Source organism: Thamnophis sirtalis, unplaced genomic scaffold (assembly GCF_051295495.1).
Source record: "Thamnophis sirtalis isolate CommonGarterSnake01/CBP01778 unplaced genomic scaffold, rThaSir2_p1.2 scaffold_8, whole genome shotgun sequence".
Classification (NCBI taxonomy): Eukaryota; Metazoa; Chordata; class Lepidosauria; order Squamata; family Natricidae; genus Thamnophis; species Thamnophis sirtalis.
The window spans coordinates 37,939,100-37,965,196 of NW_028261388.1; the positions used below are offsets into that span (position 1 = coordinate 37,939,100).

General features: G+C 32.9%; 1 protein-coding gene across 1 annotated transcript in view; it reads left to right on the forward strand.

The window, feature by feature from the left end:
* The window catches only part of EPHA6 (EPH receptor A6), a 415,820-nt gene that overhangs the window by 93,031 nt on the left and 296,692 nt on the right, over positions 1-26,097 (forward strand). The window contains exon 3 of the mRNA XM_087721464.1: positions 20,361-21,024. Coding sequence (XP_087577590.1) covers positions 20,361-21,024 — 664 coding nt within the window. The remainder of the gene's footprint in view (positions 1-20,360; positions 21,025-26,097) is intronic.

Sequence of the window (26,097 nt, forward strand, 5' to 3'; positions counted from 1 at the left end):
ACATATAGGAATGATACTTTTATGATGTTCTAAAAATCATAATGTTTTAGTCAGTTATTTTATCTAATAAGTTTAGACAAAAATCATTTCAAAATAAATATTAATTTTAACTTACTACTACCTGATTTTGTCAGTATTTCTTTTACTGTAATTTTTGGATTTAACTTTACCAATCTGAACACTATAGTTTATCAAATTGTCACTAAGGTTTTCTTTCTTTTCTTTTATAGTAATTTTATTAAAAGTACAATTAAAATGATTTTTAAAAACTGATGAAAAGTAAACAAAAGAATAACAAGAAGAAGAAAATGCAGCAAAGAAAAAATAAATGTATAAAATAGAAAAATAGTAAAGAAAAAATAAGAACATAGTAAAGAAAAAGAAATATATACCATGAAGAAATTATCTCATAAACACCTTCTCTTAATATTCTACAAATGATCACTTCTTTCCATATATCACCTCCTTTCTATAATAAATTCTTTAATCCTCATTGTTCATTCTTGATCAGCAAAAGACTATTAAGGATTAACAAAGATAATCACATATCTATTAAAATAAGCTTTATATTTCTTCCTTTTTACTTTTAATAATCTTGATCTTTATTCCCTTCAAATAATGTTCCAGAATTTGATTTATTTTTATTGTTTCTTTGTCCCTTCTTACAAAATTTAAAAAAATAAGTTTTTTTTTAAATCCACAATAGGAAATTTATCCAGCTCAATATTTCATTTTATTTCTCTATCCCTTTTAGTTATTAAAACATCAGCCCATTTAATTTGTATGTCCAGTGAAGCATCTTTTTCTGTATCATTCTAGTAGTTTCAGTTTTATCTGGTAAAATCTTTTTCTATTCCATATTTTTTTAAACACAGTCTATCTATAGATTCATGGAGGGTCTTTATAATTATTTCCAGAATTTTATTTCAAAATCAAATTATGATCACTCTTTTGATGTTCATTACAAAATAATGTGCTTTTAAAAAATCCATAAACTTGTATTCAAAACATTTTTCACTAGGGATCAAAGGAAAATCACCCAGTAGTATAAAACATATTGATTGAAAGGTTCTTAATATTTGAAAAGCAGTTAGCAAACAATTTCTGAAATTAAAGTAGGGATCTTCAATGTCCATTTAAGGATACTGAAACTTTATGAGCCAAAAGATGGCTATTTTTTTTCCCATCTCCCAGAGCTCTAAAGCCCCGGCAGGCTGCTGTCTTGTGGTGTCCATGCAAGAAACAACTGCATGGAGCATTTTAGGCTACTCTCAAGCCCTCTCCTTGTTCAAAGAGGAATTAATAATTAGTCTACTTGGCGGCTCATCATTTCAGTTCACTTTATCTTCTTCAGAAATTCCACTTAGGTAGTCTTTCAGTGAAAATACAATTTTTGTTACTATATTAACATTTTAAATTAAAGATGACATATTTCAGTTGCCATTCATGGATCAGCAAATTCAAGCTTATTTATTTAAGCAGTAAAGTATTCATAGCTAAATAGATTACCATTTAGTTGCATATAAAAATGGTGAAAAATATAATGAACAACTCAATCTTATGTTGAGAGTATCATTGATTCAAAACAGCTGTGAGACTTTATATCTTAATTTGCTGCTACCATTTTATTGCAAATAGGTAATATCCAAGATTTAAATGGGATACAACAGATTTTTAATGGAAGTATATTTTTGTCATAGACTGCAAAAGCACAATCAGCCTCTTTAAAACCCCTCCTACCCTCACATGAAACACAACCCCCCAAACAATCAGAACAGAACACACCGCCACCAAATAAGGACACACCTCCACCTAATCAAGACACAGCCAAGCCCCCACCCAATCAGTTTAATCCCCTACTGGCAGTTAAAATTTAATCCCCTACTGGCAGTTAAAATTTAATCCCCTACTGGCAGTTAAAAGGAACAAACAGCCGAGATCTCACACTACTCCTGGAAACACCAAACCTGAAGTAGTCTGAAGCAGCCTGAAGATGACGAATGAGACTTCGTCGAAACATCGCCAAGACATCTCCAATTCTACGTGGGAGAAAACCCGAACAACTAGAGACCTACATATATATATATATATATATATATATATATATATATATATATATATATATATATATATATATATATATATATATATATATATATATATATGTATATATATATATGTATATATATATATATATATATATATAGTTTTACATCACACTACATTGTTTTGCATTGCAATGCATTGCATTTAGGCAACTAGATAGCAAATATACATAAAAAAGAAAAAGGGTGGTAGATGAAGACATCAGTTAGCTATGAAAATCCATGACTACACAAAACAGGGAATCAAAAGAATTTTTATATTAATTTTTACCTAATTTTATAACTTTGAGCCCTAATATATTTCTCTTGCTACAGTTATTACTTGGTTTATTAACAGAAAAAAATGTTACCTTCCCCAATGAAAGCAATGTTTCAGTTTTACTACTTCAATAGAAAAAGGAAAAATAGGACAACAGATGCATAAATTGGCATATCCTGGTTGTTTCTTAGCTACAAGATAATATTTATGACAAATATTGTGACTGTAACTGGATGCTGATAGTATTTCATTTCTACAATTTTATATTGAAAGATTGGAAATTACTTATCATCAATCTTTTCTCCTCTTACTTTCTGTAGAAAGTAAGTTCCAGTAAATTCAATGTATCTGACATCTGAAGAGAATTGTATAGGATTGTATAGTTCCTGTTAAATCATATATATTCAGAATAAATGATCCTTATTTCAAAGGAGCACCTTCCCAGCTGAGTTTATTTCCTAAATAAATCCCAGATGCCTCTATTTATTGTACATGGAAATATAACCAACAGTGAAAATACCTTCCAAGTCTAACACTAATGTCTGAAAGACACCCTCCAAATCTGCACCAATTTGTAAATTCGCATAAATAAAAAAATATTCTCTTGGAAGTTTCTGGCTTGATCTCTCCCAAGAGAAAAGTTAAATCTATCTGTAATTTACCAGAGATCATTAGGCGATTTTAAGGAGAAATATGCATATTATAGAAACCAATTACACATTTCTTTTGCATTTTTAGTTAATACATTTTACATTCCAAAATCTACATTTGAGGAATATTGGAAACATTTGAGCATCCCAATCATAACAAGCTGTGGAAATTGCTCAGATAAAAAAATCCCCATAAGAAATTTAGGAAGTCACTACAAAATGTTTAGTCAGTTATTCGTTTTAAAATTACTAGGAAGTAAAACAAGACATGCTAAGAAACCTATGGAAATGGCTGTTCAGTTTTTACTTTAAAAAAAACTCACTCTAAATCCCTTAGCTTGATGTGCCTTAAAGTAATATTACCACCCCATCAGGATGAATCCCACAGCGTTTAGGAGCTAAGAAATAATTTTAAATGCCCTTCCTCTCATTATCAAAAGATGTTCTATCTCATTAAAATGGTTTGTCTAAAATGTTTGAAAGTCTGGAAATAATTTTTATCTTCTGGTTTTTCTCAGATATATCTAGATTCTTAAATGTGGTTACATCCTTAGACATCTGGCACAAGAAGGACCTGTGTGTCTTTTTGTCATAATATCCTCTGTCTGACAGGCATAGCTTTAAAATCAAATATTGTCTGACTTTTTGAATTTTTTGAGTAGTCACTCAAACTTTCATGTGTTGTGATCTTGTAAATTGTCTGGGGTTTTTTCTTACCCTTGTCCAGAGACAGACTCGGCAGTCCAGATTTATGTTATTCCCTGGCTCTAGTAATTGATTTCAGACAAGCCCTTCAAATATATGAAAAATGTTGTGATTGAAAACTAGTTTTTATGAGGCTAGGAAAAAGTAATTTCATATGCACAAAGGCTTAGATACTGCTTTTACTTTTGCAATTTTTCAGTATAATTTTTGTCACACATGCCAAGAAATTAAGAAGGCTGTGTGTTGTTCTTTTTCCTCCATGTACTATATAGGAAAAATCCAAATTTTATATATAAATGCTTTTACAACCTGAATCATTGATCATTCCTATATTTCTTTTAAATGGCAAGGTTAAAAACAGTACAATACAAAAACAATCTACTGAAATAAAAATGGCAGTCCTTTGTCCAGTTTATTTCGTTTTATTTATTTAATATATAAACAAGTTTCTTTGTTATTTCTCTCTGTTATTTTTTTGCCTGTGTTATAAAACCAATTTAATCTATAGACTAACATCATCCGCTTAGTACCCTTCCTAAAAAAAACCCTGGTTATTGCAAGGTTAAGATGCATTCACATGGTAATTTCAGCACAAAGGACAAACAGTATATTAGATTGAATGTAATAAAGATAGAAAGGGAGAAGATAGGGTAGGGAGAAGCAGAAGTAGAAGCTGGATCTCATCTGTGCAGCACTGCTTTTCACAGCATTATTTCCAAAATTACATTGCATTGAAATCAGATCCAGCTGCATGAAATAGCAAAAGTTGCCTATTAAACATTTACTACATCTTTTGATTTTACTCTCTGAAGCTGTCTGACAATCCTAGCACAAACAATGAATGGCCATCACTATATGTGATGATAGGGATGCAGTGGCTCAGAGGCTAAGACACTGAGCTTGTTGATCAGAAAGATCATCAGTTTGGTGGTTCGAATCCCTAGCCCTCCTAACAGAGTGAGCTCTCGTTACTTGTCCCAGCTTCTGCCAGCCTAGCAGTTCAAAAGCATGAAAAAATGCAAGTAGAAAAATAGGAATCACCTTTGGTGAGAAGGTAACGGCACTCCATGCGCCTTCAGCATTTAGTCATGCTGGCCACATGACCACAGAGACATTGTCAGACAGCACTGGCTCTTCGGCTTTGAAATGGAGATGAGTACCTCCCCCTAGAGTCGGGAATGACTAGCACCTATGTGCGAGGGGAACCTTTACCTTTATATGTGATGATATGTGGTGATAAACAGATGATATTCTCTTATAAATAGTGATTCTAAGCAACAGACAGAGTTTGCATTGCATGCACTTAGTGTAATCAAACCGTATTCAAATGTATGTATCATTAGGACTCATCCAAGAGTTTCTTTGCCATATACATTTGCCAATCAAAGGATAAGCCATCATCTACAAAAGCTACTTCATTTCATCTTGTTTAAGTTTTGGAATCAAAATGGAAGGGCATCTTCTTCAGCAACACAACCCATTCTAAACTCTCTCCTCCTTGCAAAATACCCAGAACATTTAAAGATAATTGTACATTGTGCATCCTACTCAATTAGTACCTTTCACCCATTGAATACTGTGCTATTGAGAAGAGTTCCTTTCACTGGCTTCATACTGCAACTCACGTTACAATATCTGAATTTAGATTATTCAGAGATTTGAAAGATTCCTTGCTTCATTTTTTTCCTAAAGTTAAACATGTCCTATTTCTATTAATGCATATTTTATATTTGCATTTTTATAGGCAGGCTTCTAGTAGAGAATTTTTAAAAACACTCATATAATCATGTGTTTGTGAGAAATAAAGAGGGAGATATAATACACAATATTCATATAAAATTCTTGCAGCTGTGAGCGAAAAGGAAGTTCCAGAAATCGGGCTTATTTTCTTTCCATTGAGTTAACCTTCATCAAGACCTTCAGAGACTATTTTCAGGGAGTTAAAAACAAAACGTTATTACCCATGCAAAATAGACTAAAGGGTATGAGTACGTGTGTGTGTGTGTTTTAATACCATGCTAATTATTTTCACCTCAGTGAATTTTAATTAAGCAAAAATAACTACCTAGCTTGATAGCTCTTCATACTGATATGCGACTATTTGAACTCTACTAGTGAATATACAAAAATAGAAATTTGGACACTACAAAGACAGGAAGAAGCTTTAAAAGGAGGGGGTGTTGCAAGAAGGAACATAAGTTATTCACATTCTTTCAGTTAAAATACCATTAAATATTAATAGCTCCAGTGAGAAATGTTTAAGCAATCATTTCAAGCTCTTGGTTGTGGAAGAGTAGGTATGTGAGGAAAAGGAGGATTGACTCAGTCATTTGAGACTCTGAAGCCCAGATATAGCCTGCAATTATTCTGAAAGGGGAAAATTTTGGGGAAATATTTCATACTATAATACATTGTAAAAATTATAATGTGGTATTTTTGAGTAAGTCTGAGAATTTTTACTTAGCTTTCTATTAACAACATTTACCTGTTTCCACAAAATGACAAGCATATTAAATCATATTTATATTTATATATATATATATATATATATATATATATATATATATATATATATATATATACATACATACATACATACACACACACACATATACATATACATACATACATACATACATACACACACATATACATATACATACATACATACATACATACATACATACATACATACATACATATATATATATATATATATATATATATATATATATATATATATGAGATTTTTTACAACCCCTGGTAAGCCCCAATTATGGGAGGAAGCCAACTGCTTCCATCATCTGTCAATCGGCTCGTCACAAGAGTCCATCACGACAGAAAACCAATATTTTTACTGTTGCCTTTGTTATATTTGTTATGTTAATACAAATGATGGAAAATGTCTTATAAAAGTCAACTTTAATAATTAAGGGAATTATTCTTTTGTTCCCAGTGAAGGACATAAAACTATTTAAAATTCGGTATATATTTCCTTTAATTAAAATTGCATGGTTCAATAAATTTAGTCATATTTATTTTACAACCCCTGGTAAGCCCCAATTATGGGAGAAAGCTAAAAAATCTAATAGATACCTTTCACCCTGGCTTCGCTAATAACAGATAAGAGCCTGTGGCCTAATGGCTAAGATTTCTGCCTAGTATGTAATATAGCCCAGGTTCAAATCCCAGTAAGGGTATGGCTAGCTGATAAGAGCTAAATAGCTTGAAATAGATCTATACTAGTTTCCCTTTATTTATTTATCAGCACAAATAAAAACACACATATATATATATATATATATATATATATATATATATATATATATATATATATATATATATATATATATATATATATATATATATATATATATATATATATATATATATATATATATATATATTCACATATATATATATATATATATTCATATATATATATATATATATATATATATATATATATATATATATATATATATATATATATATATATATATATATATATATATATTCACATATATATATGAATTGCATCGAATTATACTTAGACCACAATGATTAATAGAATCTTCAGCTCATTTGCCTGTTTCTGAGAATTTGAACTGTGCAGTATCCTTGGGTTTGAGTACAAAATACAGAAATAAACATGGATTTTCATTTAGATCACTGATGCCCAAATTATGAAGCATTCCTCAAAACACAAATTACTGATTTATATTTCCAACGCAATAACATGACAATATTTAATAGTCAGTTGGCATTAAAATGCATGTTTCATCACGAGTGTCTTTGTGCTTGGACACTTTTGCATGCTCTTTTATTTATCCATAGGGAGAGGGCAGAACCCTTAACATCCCCATTGATATCATGGACCAGAGAGATAAGTTCTCATTTTAAGAACACAGCCTTGGAGATAATATCTTGGCTACCATATTTCACTCTGCTAGTTCTACTTAAAAAAAAACTATATTGGTGAAAGAAGTAAGCTATAGTCTTTCTGTAATTCTCTAAATATGTATCTAAAAGTTCTTTAACTCAGCGTTGCTTGTTAATAAATATGACTAAATTTATTGAACCATGCAATTTTAATTAAAGGAAATATATACCGAATTTTAAATAGTTTTATGTCCTTCACTGGGAACAAAAGAATAATTCCCTTAATTATTAAAGTTGACTTTTATAAGACATTTTCCATCATTTGTATTAACATAACATATTATTTTAAAATGCTGCCATTTCTTTATGTTGGAAGTGGGAAATCAATTTTTATAAGCCAGAGTTTGTTTTACAATAATAATTCCATCAAAATTGCAATAAATGATTGTAATGCAAGGCACAGTATTCATTTATCTATTAAATTTTAAACTGCCCAGCCTTCTGACAGAGATACTCTGGATTGTATACAAATAAAATATTAAAAGATAAAAACATTATATAAAAGTTAAAAATTTAAAAGAGGGAAGGATAATTAAAAATCAATACTAAAAGTTAATTGAAAGGTGAGAGCAAGGCCCCATGTAAAACACATCTCAATAGTCTACATCAGTAATGGTGAACCTTTTTCTAAAGACATGTCTATTCCACACGGACAAGTGCCCACCCACAATTCAATGCACCTCTCCTACCTGCACATGCACATGCAATTCCTCCCACATGTGTGCATGACCCCCTCCCTGCAGGGGAGAGTTTTTGCCCTCCTCAGATTCCGGAGGCTTTCCTGAAGCCTTGGTAAGATGAAAAATGGCCCCAATGGGCCAACCTCCCCTGGCCCTCTGGAAGGCTGAAAATCAGCTGGCTGGCTCGCACATGCGTGCCGGAACTGACAGCTCACATGCCGGCAAATATGGCTCTGCATGCCACCTGTGGCACGTGTGCCATAGGTTCAGCATCACGGTTCTATATGATAGATGACCAGGGAATATATTATTTATATTTCTAGTCAAACCATTTCTCTCAAGGAGGTGCTCTGGACTGCTTTTATACAATGCAGACATAATTTCTATATTTAAAATGATTCATCTATTATATTTACTATTACATAAATGTATGTTACATTTTATTGTTATTTTATAAACTGTATGTTATGAGTGATATACAAAATCACATGGCAAACAATGAAAATATAATTAACAATGAAATCCAGCTTTCTGCCCATGTCACTAAAATTCTGTTAATCATGCAAATGTTTAAAACTAAAATATGAGCTAACAATTATCTTCAATATAAACATAAAATTATCTTAAACATAAAATTATACTAAAATGAAGTTTAGAAGATATGATGTCAGAAAATATATAAAATAGTAGCCAATCTCTTATAAGACAATATTTAACAAATTGAACTGCAATTTTATCATAGAGTTCCTATTTCTGCTTTGTCACTTTTATATTCCTTATGTTATTTGGCTTACATAAGAGACAGTATAATGAACTTTTGAAAAGGACCATTTAGGATACTAAGCCAAGCTCATTGTTCAGTACAGAATCTGTATTCCTTTGTATAATATCTTTCTTAGTATATGAAAAGTATTGTTTCTCTCATTTCAATCTTTTATTCTCAAGACTAACCTTGGTACGTTAATTTGGTATCATAGGCTTCTAATCTTACTATCATGCTTGTTGTCCTTCTCTGAACCTGTTCCAGCATCTGAATTTTCTTAATATTTGTTGTCCAATACTGTACTTGGGAAAGAGTCTGAAGACAATAAAGCATATACTGGATGCTATTTATTGATGCATCATAAAATCTCCTTGCCTTTTTAAAGGAAGATTATAATCAACTACACTTTCAGAATCTTTTTTATAAGTACTATCAAGCTTCATACCAGTACATGTTAGCAAATCTCAGGTTTTCAGATACAGTACTTAACTCCTTGTTCAACAATTGACTTAACTTGTCCAAAAACTCTTAGACAAGACTTGATTAGATTAGATTCTGTATTGCAGTGAAGAATGAAGCCTGATTTACAAAAGAGATAATTTACCATCTTCAGTTTAAAAAAGAGCTTTTTCAGCTTGTCCTTTGTCTTGACAGCCTTTTAAGATCTATGTTCATGTAATAGCTAGTTATCTGAGCTTTTATATACAGTTGTAGAGAATTCTAGGTCATGTAACTCATAAACCATGGTGGTGCAGTGGTTAGAATTCAATATTGCAAGCTAATTCTGTCAACTGCTAGCAGTTCAATTTTCACCAGCTCAAGGTTGACTCAGTCTTCTATCCTTCCAAGGTTGGAACGGCTGAACTGAGCTGGCTGATTGCCTCGCTGACTGATTGTCGGTGGCTGTCTAAATGGATGGAGGCATCAAGACTGTGGAGATATTGTCTATTCTTCAATTAAGAAAGAGATTAAATAAAGTAAAGTAATAGAAAATGTAGCGTTTTGAACCAAGAGACTATATTATTTAAATGATTAAGTATTTTTCCTCAGATGGCCTAAAACTCATAAAGGTAAAAACTTTCTTGAGGCCTCCCAACTTTGGTAATAAAATAACACTGAAATGTTCATGTAAGTTTCTTGGAAAACATACATTTCATTTATTTAGCAAATTTATATAGCTACCCATCTTATTAAATGTGATTCTAGTAAGTGTACTACCCACAACAATTATACACAATATAACAACTATTAAAACAATCCAACATAAGAAACAGGTTTGTGACAAAATAACACTTAAGCAAAATACAACAATGTCACAGGCTCCCCAAGAGATTCCCAAGGTTGTTGGAAGAGCCACATTTTAAGGGATTTCCAGAAGGATAACAGGGATGGACTAACTTTATTCTGGTCATAGAGGGGGAGATAAGATGTTGTAGCCATAATTAACAAGATATTTCTTCTGGATCCTCTCAGATGGAACTCTAGCACACAAGAGCCACAATTATCTCTCCTGCTCCACGTGATGGAATGTGTGTGTGTGTGTGTGTGTGTGTGTGTACGTACATACATACATACATACATACATACATACATACATGAAAAGGCAGTCCCTCAAGTAACCTTGTTCTTGGGAGCAGACCAGCAGCCAATGCAGTTAACGACTGCTTTCTTCCAAAAATATTATTTATTGTTATCCTTCCTGTATAATTTTTATAAATAACTCAAGGTGGTAGCCACATAAAATATTGCTTCTTCCATCTACTTTCCCCAAAACAACAACAACCCTGTAAGGTGAGTTGGGCTGAGAGAGAGTGACAGACCCAAAGTCAGCCAGCTACCTTTCCTGCCTAATGCAAGAATAGAATAGAATAGAATAGAATAGAATAGAATAGAATAGAATAGAATAGAATAGAATAGAATAGAATAGAATAGAATAGAATAACAGAGTTGAAGGGTCCTTGGAGGTCATCTAGTCCAACCCCCTGCCTAGGCAGGAAATCTTACACCAATTCAGACAAATCATTATCCAACATCTTCTTAAAAACTTCCAGTGTTGTAGCATTCACAACATCTGGAGGCAAGTGGTTCCATTGATTATTTGTTCTAACTTTCAGGAAATTTATCCTCAGTTCTAAGTTGCTTCTCTCCTTGATTAATTTGCATCCATTGCTTCTTGTCCTACCCTCAAGGGCTTTGGAGAATAGCTTGACTACCTCTTCTTTGTGGGAGCCCCTGAGATATTGGAACACTGCTATCATGTCATCCCTAGTCCTTCTTTTCATCAGACTAAACATACCCAGTTCCTGCAACCATTCTTTATATGTTTTAGCATCCAGTCCCCTAATATCACCTTTGTTGCTCTTCTCTGCACTCTTTCTAGAGTCTCCACAACTTTTTTACATAGTGGTGACCAAAACTGGATGCAATACTCCAAGTATGGCCTTACCAAGGCATTATAAAGTGGTATTAACCCTTCACATGATCTTGATTCTAACACTCTGTATATGTAGCCTAAAACTATGTTGGCTTTTTGGCAGCTGCTGCACACTTGTGGCTCATTTTTAAATGGTTGTCACTAGGATTCCAAGATCCCTCTCACAGTTACTACTATTGAACAAGGTACTACACATATACTGTACATTTTGTTTTTCTTGTTTAAATGTAGAACCTTATTTTTTTCACCATTGAATTTCATTTTGTTAGGTAGTGCCCAATGTTGTCCGCAAATTTGATGAGGTCGCCGTCTATTCCCTTGTTCAAATCATTGATGAAGATGTTGAAGAACTCTGAGTCTCCTGATTTACAACCTGGTGCCATAACCACTAGACCAAACTGCCATACCCCAAGACCCTAAGCAACAAACAAACAAACCAGAACAGAGCAGATTATTTTCACAACACAGTGCAGGTTCTTTGAGCATTCAAAACTCAAAAAAACAAGCAGCAAGAAATCCATTACCACATAAAAGTTGGATAGAAAGATACAAGATTTAAATCTTGGGATATTATATAATTTAGACTGGAGTAGTTGATTCTAATCTTCTTTGTTATTAAAGCAATAAAAGCATTGTCTTGACTGTTCTGTTACTAGCTACTGCAGTTTCATCTTTGGCACTGTATACACAGCTAAATTATCTCATTACTACTCAATTCCAAATTCAGTCTCAGATCTTTAATAAGGGTATAGGAATTGCATTACAGATGAGTTTATCATAGAGACAAATGATCCACAGAAATTAAAAAAGAAATACTAGCAATTCTTAAAGTTTACTGACCATAGAAATGCTTATTCAAGCATATATGATTGCTTGGTTATAAAATGCAATTGCTGGAGTGCATCACAAATATTAACATAAACTTTTATTTTAAATGTTTAATATATCGAAAGTGCAAAGTACCAGAAAAGGTTTCAGTTTTATGCAGTTCATTTATACAACTGCAATCCCCCAAATGGACTGTTGTGGTAAATTCAAATTTTATGCAAAACTAAATTGTTTCAGGATACAAATAATTAGGATTACCTTTTATCATTCTCAAAAGATAGAAAACTGAATCTGTGCTTACAAGCTAAAGAGATTATATTGTACAGTTGTGTCTGAAACAGCTATTAGCACAGGAAAACTGATTGTCAAAATGAGAAGTAAATTGAAATATAAAAACAAAAACCCTTGGTGTTTAAAAGCATGTATATTCCATGCTTCTTAGCTAGTCTTTTGTTCCTTAGCTGAACCTCCCTTAAGAGCGGAAGATCATTGCAGTGTCCTTTGATTCAAAACCAAGAATCCTTGCAGCTGAAGCAACTGCACTGATATAAATAGATATGAGCTGTAAATCAAGCATTTCATTCATAGTATTTCACTTTGTGTTACTTTCTGTCTCCCCCAAGACAATTCACAAAAAAATGATATTCTGTTTAACTGGGGAAATTTTAAGGGAAAAATAATGCTGACTTCAGCTCTGCTTACATACAAGATTTTCCATACAGACTGATAGATGTCAGATCTGATGTTTTAACAGAAGGTTCATATTGTGTTTAAATAATTATCCTGGTCCTTCTTTTGGGATGCTATTCATACAAACAGATGAAAAAAAGTGTACCTAATGAAAAAGGGTTAGCATTGCTTCATCAGAATTCTTCATGTTGGTGTTATCACACAATGCCTTTTTTATGACTGAAGAGTGGTTTGCCAATGAAAAAATTAGTACTGGATTCAGATTTGTTCCTGCAATAATCACAGTAAGTTTCAAAGGAGAATCACAGTCATTTATAGAAACACTGCAATGAGTTTAAAGTTCAACTCAGCTGTGTATTCAGCTGATGGACATATCTTATACTTGGTTACCCATCTGTAAAATGGAAAGTGGTTTGGCTTCACAGAATACAAATAGATGAGGCAATAATGTATTCTGTATATTATGAATGACACTGTAATGATAAGACATAGTTCTGAGTTCTGAGAAGATACAGCCATGTTTGCCAATTTCAGCAAGCACAGTAGAAGACCCAATGTGATTTGTAGACATGACCTAACTTATTTTTATGTTTTTAGGCAAGGAAAGATAAAAGCCTATGGTGAAACCTACATTCATCCATGAAATTCACTGTTTTCCTTGGCGCTTCACTGTATCTTATCTTAACCATATGTCATAAGGATATAATTGGACAATTATAAATTCAGTTCATATCAAAATGTGAACATGCACACTGTGGCATCATAAAGCAAACTCTACCCTTAAAGTAAAGTAGTTGGGTAAAAGTATTTAGGTTACATATTTTTCATCTAACCCCTTGTTTTTTCCAATTCCATTGTGGATACTGAGATCATAGAAATTATTTATGTAGACAGAATATAATAGAATAGAACAAAACAGAACAGAATAGAATAGAATTCTTTAATGGCCAAGTGTGATTGGACACACAATGAATTTGTCATTGGTGCATATGCTCTCAATGTACAAAAAGGGGGGGGAGAAAAAAGAAAAATATATTCATCAAGAATCATAAGATACAACTTAGTGATAGTCATAGGTTATTAATCAGCAATCAAATCATACTAAGAAACAAACACAACAATATAAATAGTAAAAATATAAGCAATTTAAATTTACAATTTAAACTGCTTTAAAATAAATAAATATTGGTGTGTCTAATGTAAAATGCTCAGAAAGCAGGAAAAGATACATTAGATATGACACATTTCAGAAATGGTGTTTAGTTGAAGGTGACTTTATCAACATTTCTTTATTCTTTATAAAGCAGAAGTTATCCAATGCTACTGGTCTTATAACTTACAGTGAACTGCAAGCCAGAGACATTGCTTTAAGGTGTTTTTCCTTATAAACTAATAGTATTAAGTGTACAAGGAGTCTGGTAAAATTAATTATTTAGTACTAACATTGAGTTTTATACTTTTATCTCACAAATTGAAATAATTTTGAAAGGTACTCTGGATTTTTAACTACAAAACTACATATAACAGCTTTTGTTTTGTTTTATCCTTATCTTTCTTGTAAGGTTGCTATCAAAATAAAGACATTTATTTGACTTCTAAATGGATGCTATTCAAGAAAAGCAAACTTATAACCAATAATTATTTTACTACTTAACAACAGATAAAATTGATTCTTTATTTAAATTTCAATTTAAGCTGGGAGTTGAGAAGTGAAAGTGAAACTCCTAGTAGAACTTGCAAGGTTGATAGTGATCTGAAAGTTTTTATCATCTAATTCAAAGATATAAAGGAATGCAGACATAACCTTGACAAAGGTGTGGCGGTATGGTAATAAAAGACATATCAGTTCTGGGAAAAGTAATAACGTGAGAAATAAACTCAAAATAGTCTTGGTTTGATTCTGTTTGATATAAAAGGAAATAGAGGTAAACTCTAGATCAGTGACGGTTAACCTTTTTCTAAAGGTGTAGGTGTGCCAAAACTAGTACTGTCATTCAAGTCTCCTCTATTGTTTTAACAAAAGAAAAACCTTTTTAAATGTCCCCTTTGAAATGACTCATTTATTTGCCAAAAGTAGAGTGCATCACTTTGGATAGTTCAACCTTGTGAAATTTTCTTTATTTTCTTCATTCTTAAATACATTTAAGAAATAGCTATAAATCTATTTCAGCCTTCCCTGATCTAGTGCCCTCCAGAAAACATCATTTCTGAATTTTATGTCAGCATTTTGCAGGGTTTATCCTGCTCTTCACAATGTGGACATTTAAAAAAAAACTATTTAGGGGTGGGAGGCAAAATCTATCTATATGACATTGTGAACTCAATGCATAAGAGAAAATGGCCATGAAGACTTTGAAGGTAATATGGAATAAATGTAATTTTATAAGCCCCAGAAACAGATTTTCTGAAGATATAAATGAATTCAGCAATCTTAAGAAGGAGTAGTAAAAAGTTGCTGATCTACAATTAACAAGCACACATTCTTAACTATTCTTAGAAAAAGAATGATTGGCTACCAGTTTAAAAATGATCTTAGGATTAGTTATTTCCAATTCTAGAAAGCATAAAGTAAAATATTTATGAATATTTTATTCATATAAATTTATTTCTTCCTCAGAGACAATTTACTAAAAATCATAGTAAATGATTTTTCTAAGAAATATGGTTTTTGATCTCTAGTACCCAGATCAAGTGCCTTTTTTCTTTCTGAAAAGACACTGATTGTCACTATCAATACAGTAACTGAAAACTGATTAGTTTTCAGTTAATGTATTGAGTTATCTGTTAAGTTCTGAAAAATAGTTGCATTCCAACTATGCCTTCCAGATGCTTTAAACTACAGTTTCCTAAATTATTAGCTGGAAATTTAGGAAATGTAGTCCATCTGGAGAGTGTTAGGTTGGAGAAAGTTGCCCCTTACAAAAAAAAAAAAATCAATTTTAAGCATATGCTGACTTTAGAGCATGGTGTCAAAATCAAGGCCCATGGACCAGATCCAGGGTGCTTAGATCTGCCCTGTGGTGCTAGGAAATAGCAAAGGACTGGTCTGCTAGATCCCCCCCCCCCCCATGGCCCATTTTTGGCCTGGATGGTCTCCTGCAACACTCCGCCAGCCAAAATGGGCCATGAGGACCTCCAGAGGCCAAAATGGAGCCTCCATGGGCTGCATCTGGCTCTCCGAGGCTCTGTTTGCACCTCCATAGCCTCCCATGGCTTGTTACAGGCCGAAATGGAACCTCCGAGGACCACATTTGGTCCTCATCACTCCATTTCTCATGGCTTTACTACACTTATATTTTTTGAAGAGCTTGGATGGCCTGTTGCAGCACTAGGCCCCTCATGCTCTTCCCCACTCTGACATACCTCAAGTGGATTTAATGACCTGTGTATTCAATTAACAAATGCATTAGGGAAAGCAGAGAGTGGTCACGTTCATTTAATGGGATTCAATTAAATAAATATTTGGGTTACTAATGTAATTGGCAGGCTCTATTACATTTGTAACGCCAGCATTTCCTGTATAATGAGAGTGAGGGAGGGTCTCAGGGAAGTCCTGCCTTAGTACTAGGCCACCGCAGGTTTCCCATTAGTCCCATGTCATGCTCACGATGGCCATGCCCACCATGCCCTCAGGCATCCCCTGCCTCCACCCCTCTAAAGTCAAACACAACCCTGATGCGGCACTCAATGAAATCAAGTTTGACACCCCTGCTTTAGTGAATATATATATATATATATATATATATATATATATATATATATATATATATATATATATATATATATATATATATATATATATATATATATATATATATATATATATATATATATATATATATATATATATATATATAATGTTTTAAAATTGTTTTAAAACAAATATAATAAAAAACAAGGCACTTTAGTATTTTTAAAAAATAAGCATCACAATAAAGTTTCAAGAGATGATAATACAACAAATATTCTTGGACCTGATCATTATCCTTGTCAACTAAATAAATGCATCTTTGCAATTAACATTAGGAACTAATATTATAGCATCTAGATTTAGATTTTATGAAACAGAATCTGTTTAGAATTTTATGGTACAAGAAATATGGATAAGCACTTTTACTGCCAATGCCCGTGAAGTCCTATTGGCAAAAACTCTTACTTGATATAACTTGAATGATTTTTCAATACATTAACAGAAATTAATTATTGCTATGTTAGTAATAATAATTTATATGGCACATCTGTGCTTCTGTTTCAAAGACATTAGTCTGAAATCTGGATGAGGGTTAACAAGCTTGTGCTCAACCCGGAAAAGACCGAGTGGCTGTTGTGTTTTCCTCCCAAAGATTTGACTAATATTCCACCACTCAGGCTGGGGGGTCAAATTTTATACCCCTCAGAGAGGGTTCGCAACTTGGGAGTCCTCCTGGATCCACAGCTGTCATTTGACCACCACTTAACGGCTGTGACCAGGGGGGCATTCGCCCAGGTTCGCCTGGTGCGCCAGTTGCGACCCTACCTGAATCGGGAGGCTCTCACAACAGTCACTCGGGCCCTTGAGACCTCTAGGCTGGAATACTGCAATGTGCTCTACATGGGGCTGCCCTTGAGGAGCATCCGGCGACTTCAGCTAGTGCAGAACGCAGCCGCACGAGTGATTGCGGGTGCACCTCGATTCACCTGCATAACACCTATCCTCCGCGAGCTGCGCTGGCTACCTGTCGATCTCCGGATGCGCTTCAAGGTGCTATTAGTCACCCATAAAGCCCTACATGGCAGTGGATCTGGATACTTGAGAGACCGCCTTCTGCCAATTACATCCCTGCGACCAATAAGATCCCATAGATTAGGCCTCCTCCGCATCCCATCGGCCAGCCAGTGTCGGCTGGCAACTACAAGGAGGAGGGCCTTCTCAGCAGTAGCCCCGACCCTTTGGAACGAGCTCCCCGTGGAGATTCGTACCCTCTCCACCGTCCAAGCCTTCCGCATAGCCTTGAAGAACTGGCTCGCCCGTCAGGCCTGGGGATAAGGATAGCTACCCCTCCCGAATGATGAATGTATGTTGCCTACTATTTTATTATATGTTTTTATCTTAATGTCTGTATTCCCCCTTCCCGGTTTTGTGTGAGCCGCCCTGAGTCCCCTCAGGGAAAAGGGCGGCCTACAAATACTAATAAAACTAAAACTAAACTAAACTAAATCTGCAAGAAAACAAATTTTACAAATATAACAAATATAAAACATGGAGCTATTTATTTAGTTATCTATTAGACCAGAAAGTTTTTTTTCAATTTTCAAACAGAGAACAATTGATGTTTGTATGACTCTTCTAGGTTAGGGAGAGTCCCAGACTCATCCCACAAGATCTTCCAGAACAGTATTAAATTAACATTTTTGCTTATTTTTGTTTTGTGCTATTATTGTAAGTATCCAGAAAGAATGCTTTTCACATGTATTGCACCTCACAAAGATCACACAAAAATCTTTATATGTATATATCATAAATTTGGAGTTTGTTTCCAAGTATAGCAGTGAAGACATCAGATTTTTGTTTTCATAGAAATAAGAAAGATAAACTTATCATGGTTCTTTTATGTATATACCAGGTTTCCCCTTACAGGCACACAGAAAAGATAGTATGTCCCATGAAGCCATGAAATAGGCTATATTTTACTTTAGATGTAGCAACCTTCACATAGTCAAAATTTAATAAATTGGAATTCCTTCAGCTATTTTCAAGCCAATAACAAATTCACATAATTGTCATGCTATAGAGCCAATTTAATATCTTAGAAATTAGCATTATTGGCATGTATATTATTTGTGGAACATTCCCAGAATCTGCTAGGAAAAATATCAGTGAAAAAATGAGATTACATTACTCTGGCAAGAATAATTCATTACTCAGCCATGCTGATTTTTGGTAATTATTGCATTATTTTCATTATTTACAGATCAGTTTCTAAATACTTGCTCTAGAATCCTCACAGCAAATTGTCCTGGTTAATCTGTAGTTTTCTGTATTTTCCTTTCCCCCTCCTCCAACCCCCTTTTTTAAAGAAGTATTTGATCTCTATCAGTCATCTGGAATTTACCTTTTCAACAGATTGAACAGATGTTTATAATAAAAGCCTCAGCCAAGCTTCAGCACTATGTAATTTCACTGCACTAAAGATAACTGGGCTGCAGAAGCTTTATCAATAGCTTTTTATCATTTGCTGGTGTTTTATGCCTTGTTGAAGATAGGAGAAAGAAACATAATGTCTTCACTGATCAACAAATCTGTCTTAAAATCAGAATGATTCTTGCCATCAGTCCATTACTGATATCCCCATTTGTATTCTTTTGGATAGGTGAAAAGATATGAAGTGAAGATAGATCTTATTTTCACCTATTCTTATTTAACTTCACTGTTGTCCAGACTCTTGTCATGAATGATGGCAGTTTCTGTAGCAAATAGAGATTTTGACAGATTTATTTTACTTGCATGCTCATTCCTGTCCGCATTTGACCCTCTTTTAGTTAGTTTATTTTTGAATTTCCATTATTTTCATGTTTTTACTTCTTTTGCAAAATATATTGTTCCAATCTTTAATAAATATCCTGTTCAATTTGACTTAGTCTTATTTTCTTAATTATGTCTTAAATATGCCTTATTTTAAATTTTCTTTTCTTTTTACTATAAGATTATTAATAAAATAGTTGTATATTATCTTTCTTCCTTTGTCCTTGGAAACAATGTCAAATTCTTCTCTCCAAGGACTAATATCCATGTCTATGTGTTATTAAAATATTAGGCATACTACACATCCCTACCCTTTTGAACCTGTACTGAATACTGAGACTGAGAATGGGCCAAGCAGAGATGTGCTCAGTAATTACTGAGAATTACTGAGAGCTTTGGGAATGTTGCCAAAGTTGTTTTAAAAAGCAGCTACTGGAAAGAAAAGAAAAGAAAAAATGGAGCTCAAAATGTCTCTGTTGAATTGTGTTTCATTTTTCCTGAAGGGAGAGCATTGGTGCAAACAACCATCCAGATTAATGGCAGACAATCAATCTACTTCCAGAGCCTATCACAGAGTATTTGGGGTGGTACCTGCATGCTTTTGATAAAGTACTGCCCTCAAATGAAATAACCATTTGAAATGATAGTAATCTACTTCTGGCAATTTCAGTTTTGTCACAGTTCTTCAATTCAATATCAATATATCAGCAACGTTATGATCTTTTGAATTAATATAAATAAAACATGCCTACAGTTTTTGATTATTTTGATGATTTTTCAATGGAATGTATTTTCTTTTTAGTGGGACGCTATAACAGAAATGGATGAATATAATCGTCCTATCCACACATACCAGGTATGTAATGTTATGGAACCGAACCAAAACAACTGGCTTCGTACAAATTGGATCTCGCGTGATGCCGCCCAGAAAATTTATGTGGAAATGAAATTTACACTGAGGGACTGCAACAGCATTCCATGGGTGCTGGGGACATGCAAAGAAACATTCAACCTTTACTATCTGGAATCAGATGAATCTCATGGAATTAAATTCAAGCCAAACCAATACAGCAAAATTGATACTATTGCAGCTGATGAGAGTTTCACTCAGATGGATTTGGGAGATCGCATCCTGAAACTAAATACAGAAATTCGTGAGGTGGGACCAATAAACCGGAAAGGATTTTTTCTTGCCTTTCAAGATATTGGGGCATGCATTGCTTTGGTTTCTGTCCGTGTTTACTACAAAAAGTGTCCTTTCACTGTTCGGAACTTGGCTATGTTTCCTGACACCATTCCAAGGGTTGATTCTTCTTCTTTAGTGGAAGTACGAGGTTCCTGTGTGAAGAGTGCTGAAGAACGGGATACTCCAAAGTTATATTGTGGAGCAGATGGGGATTGGCTAGTACCTTTAGGACGATGCATATGCAGTGTTGGCTATGAAGAAGTAGATGGTTCATGCCATGGTAAGACTATTGTTTTAATTAAATTCCAAGAAAAGTTTTAAACTATGCTCAGCCATATGGGTCCAGCTTTTAACTGAATTTCATTTATCAATGCAGAATGCATTGAATTCATTATTTATTTAATTGTTGGATAAAGTTCATATATTGAAAACAAGTATGTCATCAATGAAGAATGATGAAAGCTTCATTTACAGAAAAAATGTTTACTCATATAAGAAATATGTAAAATGGAATCATTCATTGTTATTTGCTCTTCAGATGAGTAAACAATTTCTTGTGTGTATATTAAGCAATTAGGAGTATAATATAAGTTGGTATTGAATATATTGTTCAAATATGTAGTAGCTTTGTTGGCCTGGCATTTTGCTAGCTAAAGTAGCAAAACACTTAAAGAATGATATGTTGTATACATTTATTTAATTTCAAAAGAATACAGAAGTGAGAAACTATAATAGATGATAAGTATTGAATATTGGAAGAAACATAATATTATTGAGAAAAAGATCCAAAAACTAATACTGTAGATATTGCATAAAAGTTATTTGCTAGAGAAAGAAAAGTAGGGGAATATTTTGCTCTGTAGAAACACTAATCATAATGATTAGAATCATGGACAATTTTTTAAAAAATCAGAGTATGATCTTTAATTTTGGTTAGTAAAATAAATTTCTTTTTCATATATATATAAAATATTGATGGAAAGAATAATATTTCCCCAGTAAAAGAAAAGAAATTTATTTTACTAATGATTGAAAATATTTCTGCATAACTGTATTAAGATTCAGATTGCTTTAAACTACATAGAATATCATAGTTTAATACTGCAGTTATAAAGGACTGCACTAAATTGAATTTATGCTGGTGATTAGATATATTAGCTACTTGTAGTTTGTTTTGATCAAAAAGATAATCTAAAAGCTTCAATGTATGATGAACCTCATACATAAAATTGCAAGCAAGAAGCGATTAATTGGACATTTTCCTATTGAACAATGTATGAATTCTTTACAAACTAAGCTTATTCCAGCATATTTTGATTCATACTCTTCAGGCTGTAAAATTTGCTGATAGCTGGCCTTTGATAACCAAATTTTTATATATTTTTATTTATATTTAAATTATTGAAGATGAAGATTCTCAAAAGGCTATTTATATAAAAATAAGCTTATTAATAAATCCTGTGGCATGCAAATAAATCTACTTCAAATTAAAGGAACAGAAGAAAGGGCATGGTTCCTATGGTAAGTCAAATAAAATTAAATTATATGGCTTCCATGATCTCCAAATCTTTTGCCCCAAATAACTGTCTCATTTTGATTTATGTACAAAAATATTGCATAACACCAGCTTTTATGGTGTTTACCAATTTGATAAGGCTACTTAAGTTTAAAATCTCTGCAATTAATGTAATAGTAGAATAAAGTAATAATGGTGTCTGGTTATTATGCAAGTACTTTAATCTAAAAATGCAAAATATTGATCATAACTGAACAGCAATATTTTTTAACAACCTAAACATGGAGACTGAAATATAATCATATGTTTTAGAGTAATTGCAGAATTAGAATCATTCTCTGAATATTTCCTCCCTCCCTTCTTTCTTTCCTACTAAACAAGCAGTATTTAATAGGAACCTAATAAATTTCAGGAGTACCTAAAAGTATATTTATTTAAATATTTTTATTTAATTGCTTAAGGAGTGGAAAATTAATTAAATTCACTTATTATCACTGCTTTATTACTTCCACACTTTTTCAGTGCAGGAGTATTATTTTCCCAGTTTGACACTGTAGGAATATGAGATTTTATAAATGTTCATACATCTGTTCATCTTTAAATTATTATTTTAGCGCTGTGCTGCACATACTATGCTTTTAAATTCCATGCCATACATTTGTGTCCATGCATGTGTGAATAATTCTAAGGAAAGCTGAAATATTAAGAGCTCTAAAATTGATCTTCTGTCCACAAACTATACTATAAAAGAACATGAGCACTGGTGGGTCAGTAGGCTCATTTTGTTCTCTCTTTGTCTCTGTACAAATATATGCTTTTTATTAATCCCAGAATGAATCAATGTGATGATTCTCACTTAATCTTAAAAGATGCCTCACCAAATTTCTAATTTATAAATTTATTAAATTTATCATTAATAAAAATGGACATCTGTTTTGTTCTTTTTACTCCACAAAGTATTAGCTAAACAATTATTTAACTTTTTTGCATATCCACTGGTAAAATGTCATACTTTTCATCTGAGGAATGCATCCTTTGACCCATAATAATTAATACAGTGAATGAGCAGTATCTGAGTTAAATCTTAAATTTTATTCCATTTTCAGTTGATATTTCTGGTAGTTGTAACATCTTTATAAAATTATTATTATTATTAAATAATCATTATTAGAGAGAGATCATTAAAGTCCTAAGCAATATTAGGACCTCAAAATGTAAGATATCTTGTCATCTTGTTTTGTTGTTGCAAAGTAGCTCTTGTCTCTGAAGCAGAAACAGACCACAGTATTTCTTGATTCCATATAGCACAAACATAGTTATTTCTTATTTTCTGACATTGTAATTTAATAGGGGAAAATATGCCACGTTTTTATTTAATTAATTATTTATATTAGTTACATGCAGTAAATATACTGCAAAAGAAATAATTGTGAGAATCCTTAACAAATAAGTTCCATTTAGTGGTTTACCCTTACAGGAAGTTTATAGTAGCTATATCCAATTTATTTGTCACATAGCTGTACTTTTCCTGTAAAACAGTCACTGAACTTTTCCAATGAAAAAACTTTTCTGTCTAAACATCTCTCCACTTTCCTGATCGCCTGATCTTCTAAGCCTATTAGTTCTATTTAGAAGGCAACATTTTAAAGAGCTAAGTTTCTCCAGTCAAGGAGTTCAGATCAATTCTTCTTAAATAGCAAAATGTAGATAACTTTAAAAGGTGAATATTGATTAACTAGTCCTCTACTTGTTCTTGACCAAGGGCAATTGCTTTGAAGGAAGAAGAAAGGACAAATATGTATAATATATTAAATAGAAAACTGCATGTAACATAAAAGCATATATTTTCAAAATTAAAATCATAACTTTCAAAAATAGTTATCATACAAAAATAAAATATTTGTTATCTTTTTTGAAGAAAGACAAAAGAAGAGTAGAGGAAATTCATTACAATTCTGATCCTCATATTACTTTTATTATTACATTTCAGGAATATAGATAATAACTGAATGCTAAAAATTGAAATCACAAATTGAAATTTGTATATTTATTTCCAATAAATATACAAATATATTTATGTCATGAGCATAATTGCTTATATTGTTTGATTTCTTTCCACTGCAAAAATTCTCAAACAACTATTTTGCCAAAATGCAATGATTTTCAACAGTAGTTTGATTTTTTTTCAAGCAACATTTTTTGACACTCAAATTTATTAAAATTGTTTCTTTCATTTAATATTGCACTGTGTCAACGACTATGTGATAATTTAATATTTCATACATTAATATATACATGGAAATTCCTAAAAGAAAATATTCACTACTTTCATTTTAAACCACACATCAGGTAGAATAACTGCTTGAATATAACATCACTAAAAGTTACTATGTAGTGATGTCAATTTAACTCTATAGTCAGCGGTGGGATTTCAAATCTTTTCCTACTGGTTCTAGGAGAGTGAAGCATTCAAAGACCATCCTCATTGTCAGTGCTGGTGAGCCTAGCTGTTGTTTAGCTCAGCTGAGGCGCAGCAATCCACTCCGCTGCACGAATCAGCTGAGCTAAAAACAAGGGAATATAGGACAGGGAACAGCAGAGGCAGGGGGCGAGGCCAGCCAGAGGTGGTATTTGTCGGTTCTCCAAACTTCTCAAAATTTCCGCTACCAGTTCGCCAGAACCAGTCTGAACCAGCTGAATACCACCTCTGACAGTACATCTGTACAGTCCTTTACCTTTGATAATAAAGTGCTACTTTGAGTACCCAGGACTACTTATCTGAAATTCTTGTGAAGCCCCAGGAAAAGACAGTTGCATTAAGAGATTGACTACAGGTGAAATATCCTCACAACCACGTGCAATTTTGAATCAAATATGATGAACTTCACAGCTTTTCTACATACTAGCAAAAATTGAGCTTTCAATCCCTCTTTCTATTTCTATTTATCTTTCTACTTGATTTGCATTTCTCTTTAAGAAAGATGCAAGATGAATCAAGAGCTCAGTTTCTAAGAAAAGTTAAAAGTATCTCCATTTAAAATATTTCTGCAGCACCAGCTTAATTACAGTTGCTGAATTCAAATGATCTGAAGCATATTTCATATTATGGCACTTTTGCTCAAATTACTTCAAAAGGAAATTGTAGTTCCTACTCATCATTTGAAGTTAGCTATAAGAAAGATAATGATTGGGTTAAGGACCATTTTATGCATCAGACAGTTGATATGAATTCAGTCCCATAAGTCTTATTTCCCCTTATTTTCAGTATCGGAAAGACTTTTTTCCTAAATTTTTGGACCTGTAAATGACTTAAAAGGAGTCTCTAATTTGTTTTTTTTTTTTTCATGCTGTATTTAAATTTGTGTATTTAGACTTCCCTATTGCATTTAAACTCCTAGCATCATTTTGAATAGCAGGTTTTTCAAACTATCTGCATTAAACCATTGATCGGGAATCTATCACATAAGTGTCAAAGGGTGACATGCTAGTATTCACCAACATCCAACCATGGTTCTCCAAAACATGCTCTGTTTTTATGTAATTTTGGAGACTACAAAGGCTATGGTGCTTCCACTTAGCCTCTGAACCCTCTGAATGTTGCACAAGACAGACATGCTTTTATGTGGTTTTCAGAGATTGCAGAGGCCATAGATGAGCATTTTCCAAAGATGCTTCAAGAATGAAAACAGTGTGTGTTCAGAGAAGTTCGGGTTAGCTGCAGGCATCGGTCAACAGAAAGTGAGCACCACTTTAAAGAAAGAGGTACATGGCAGATCCTGGGGATGGGATAATGCTGTTCCCCAATGCTCACATGCTGTGAAGGGCTGTAGAAGTACT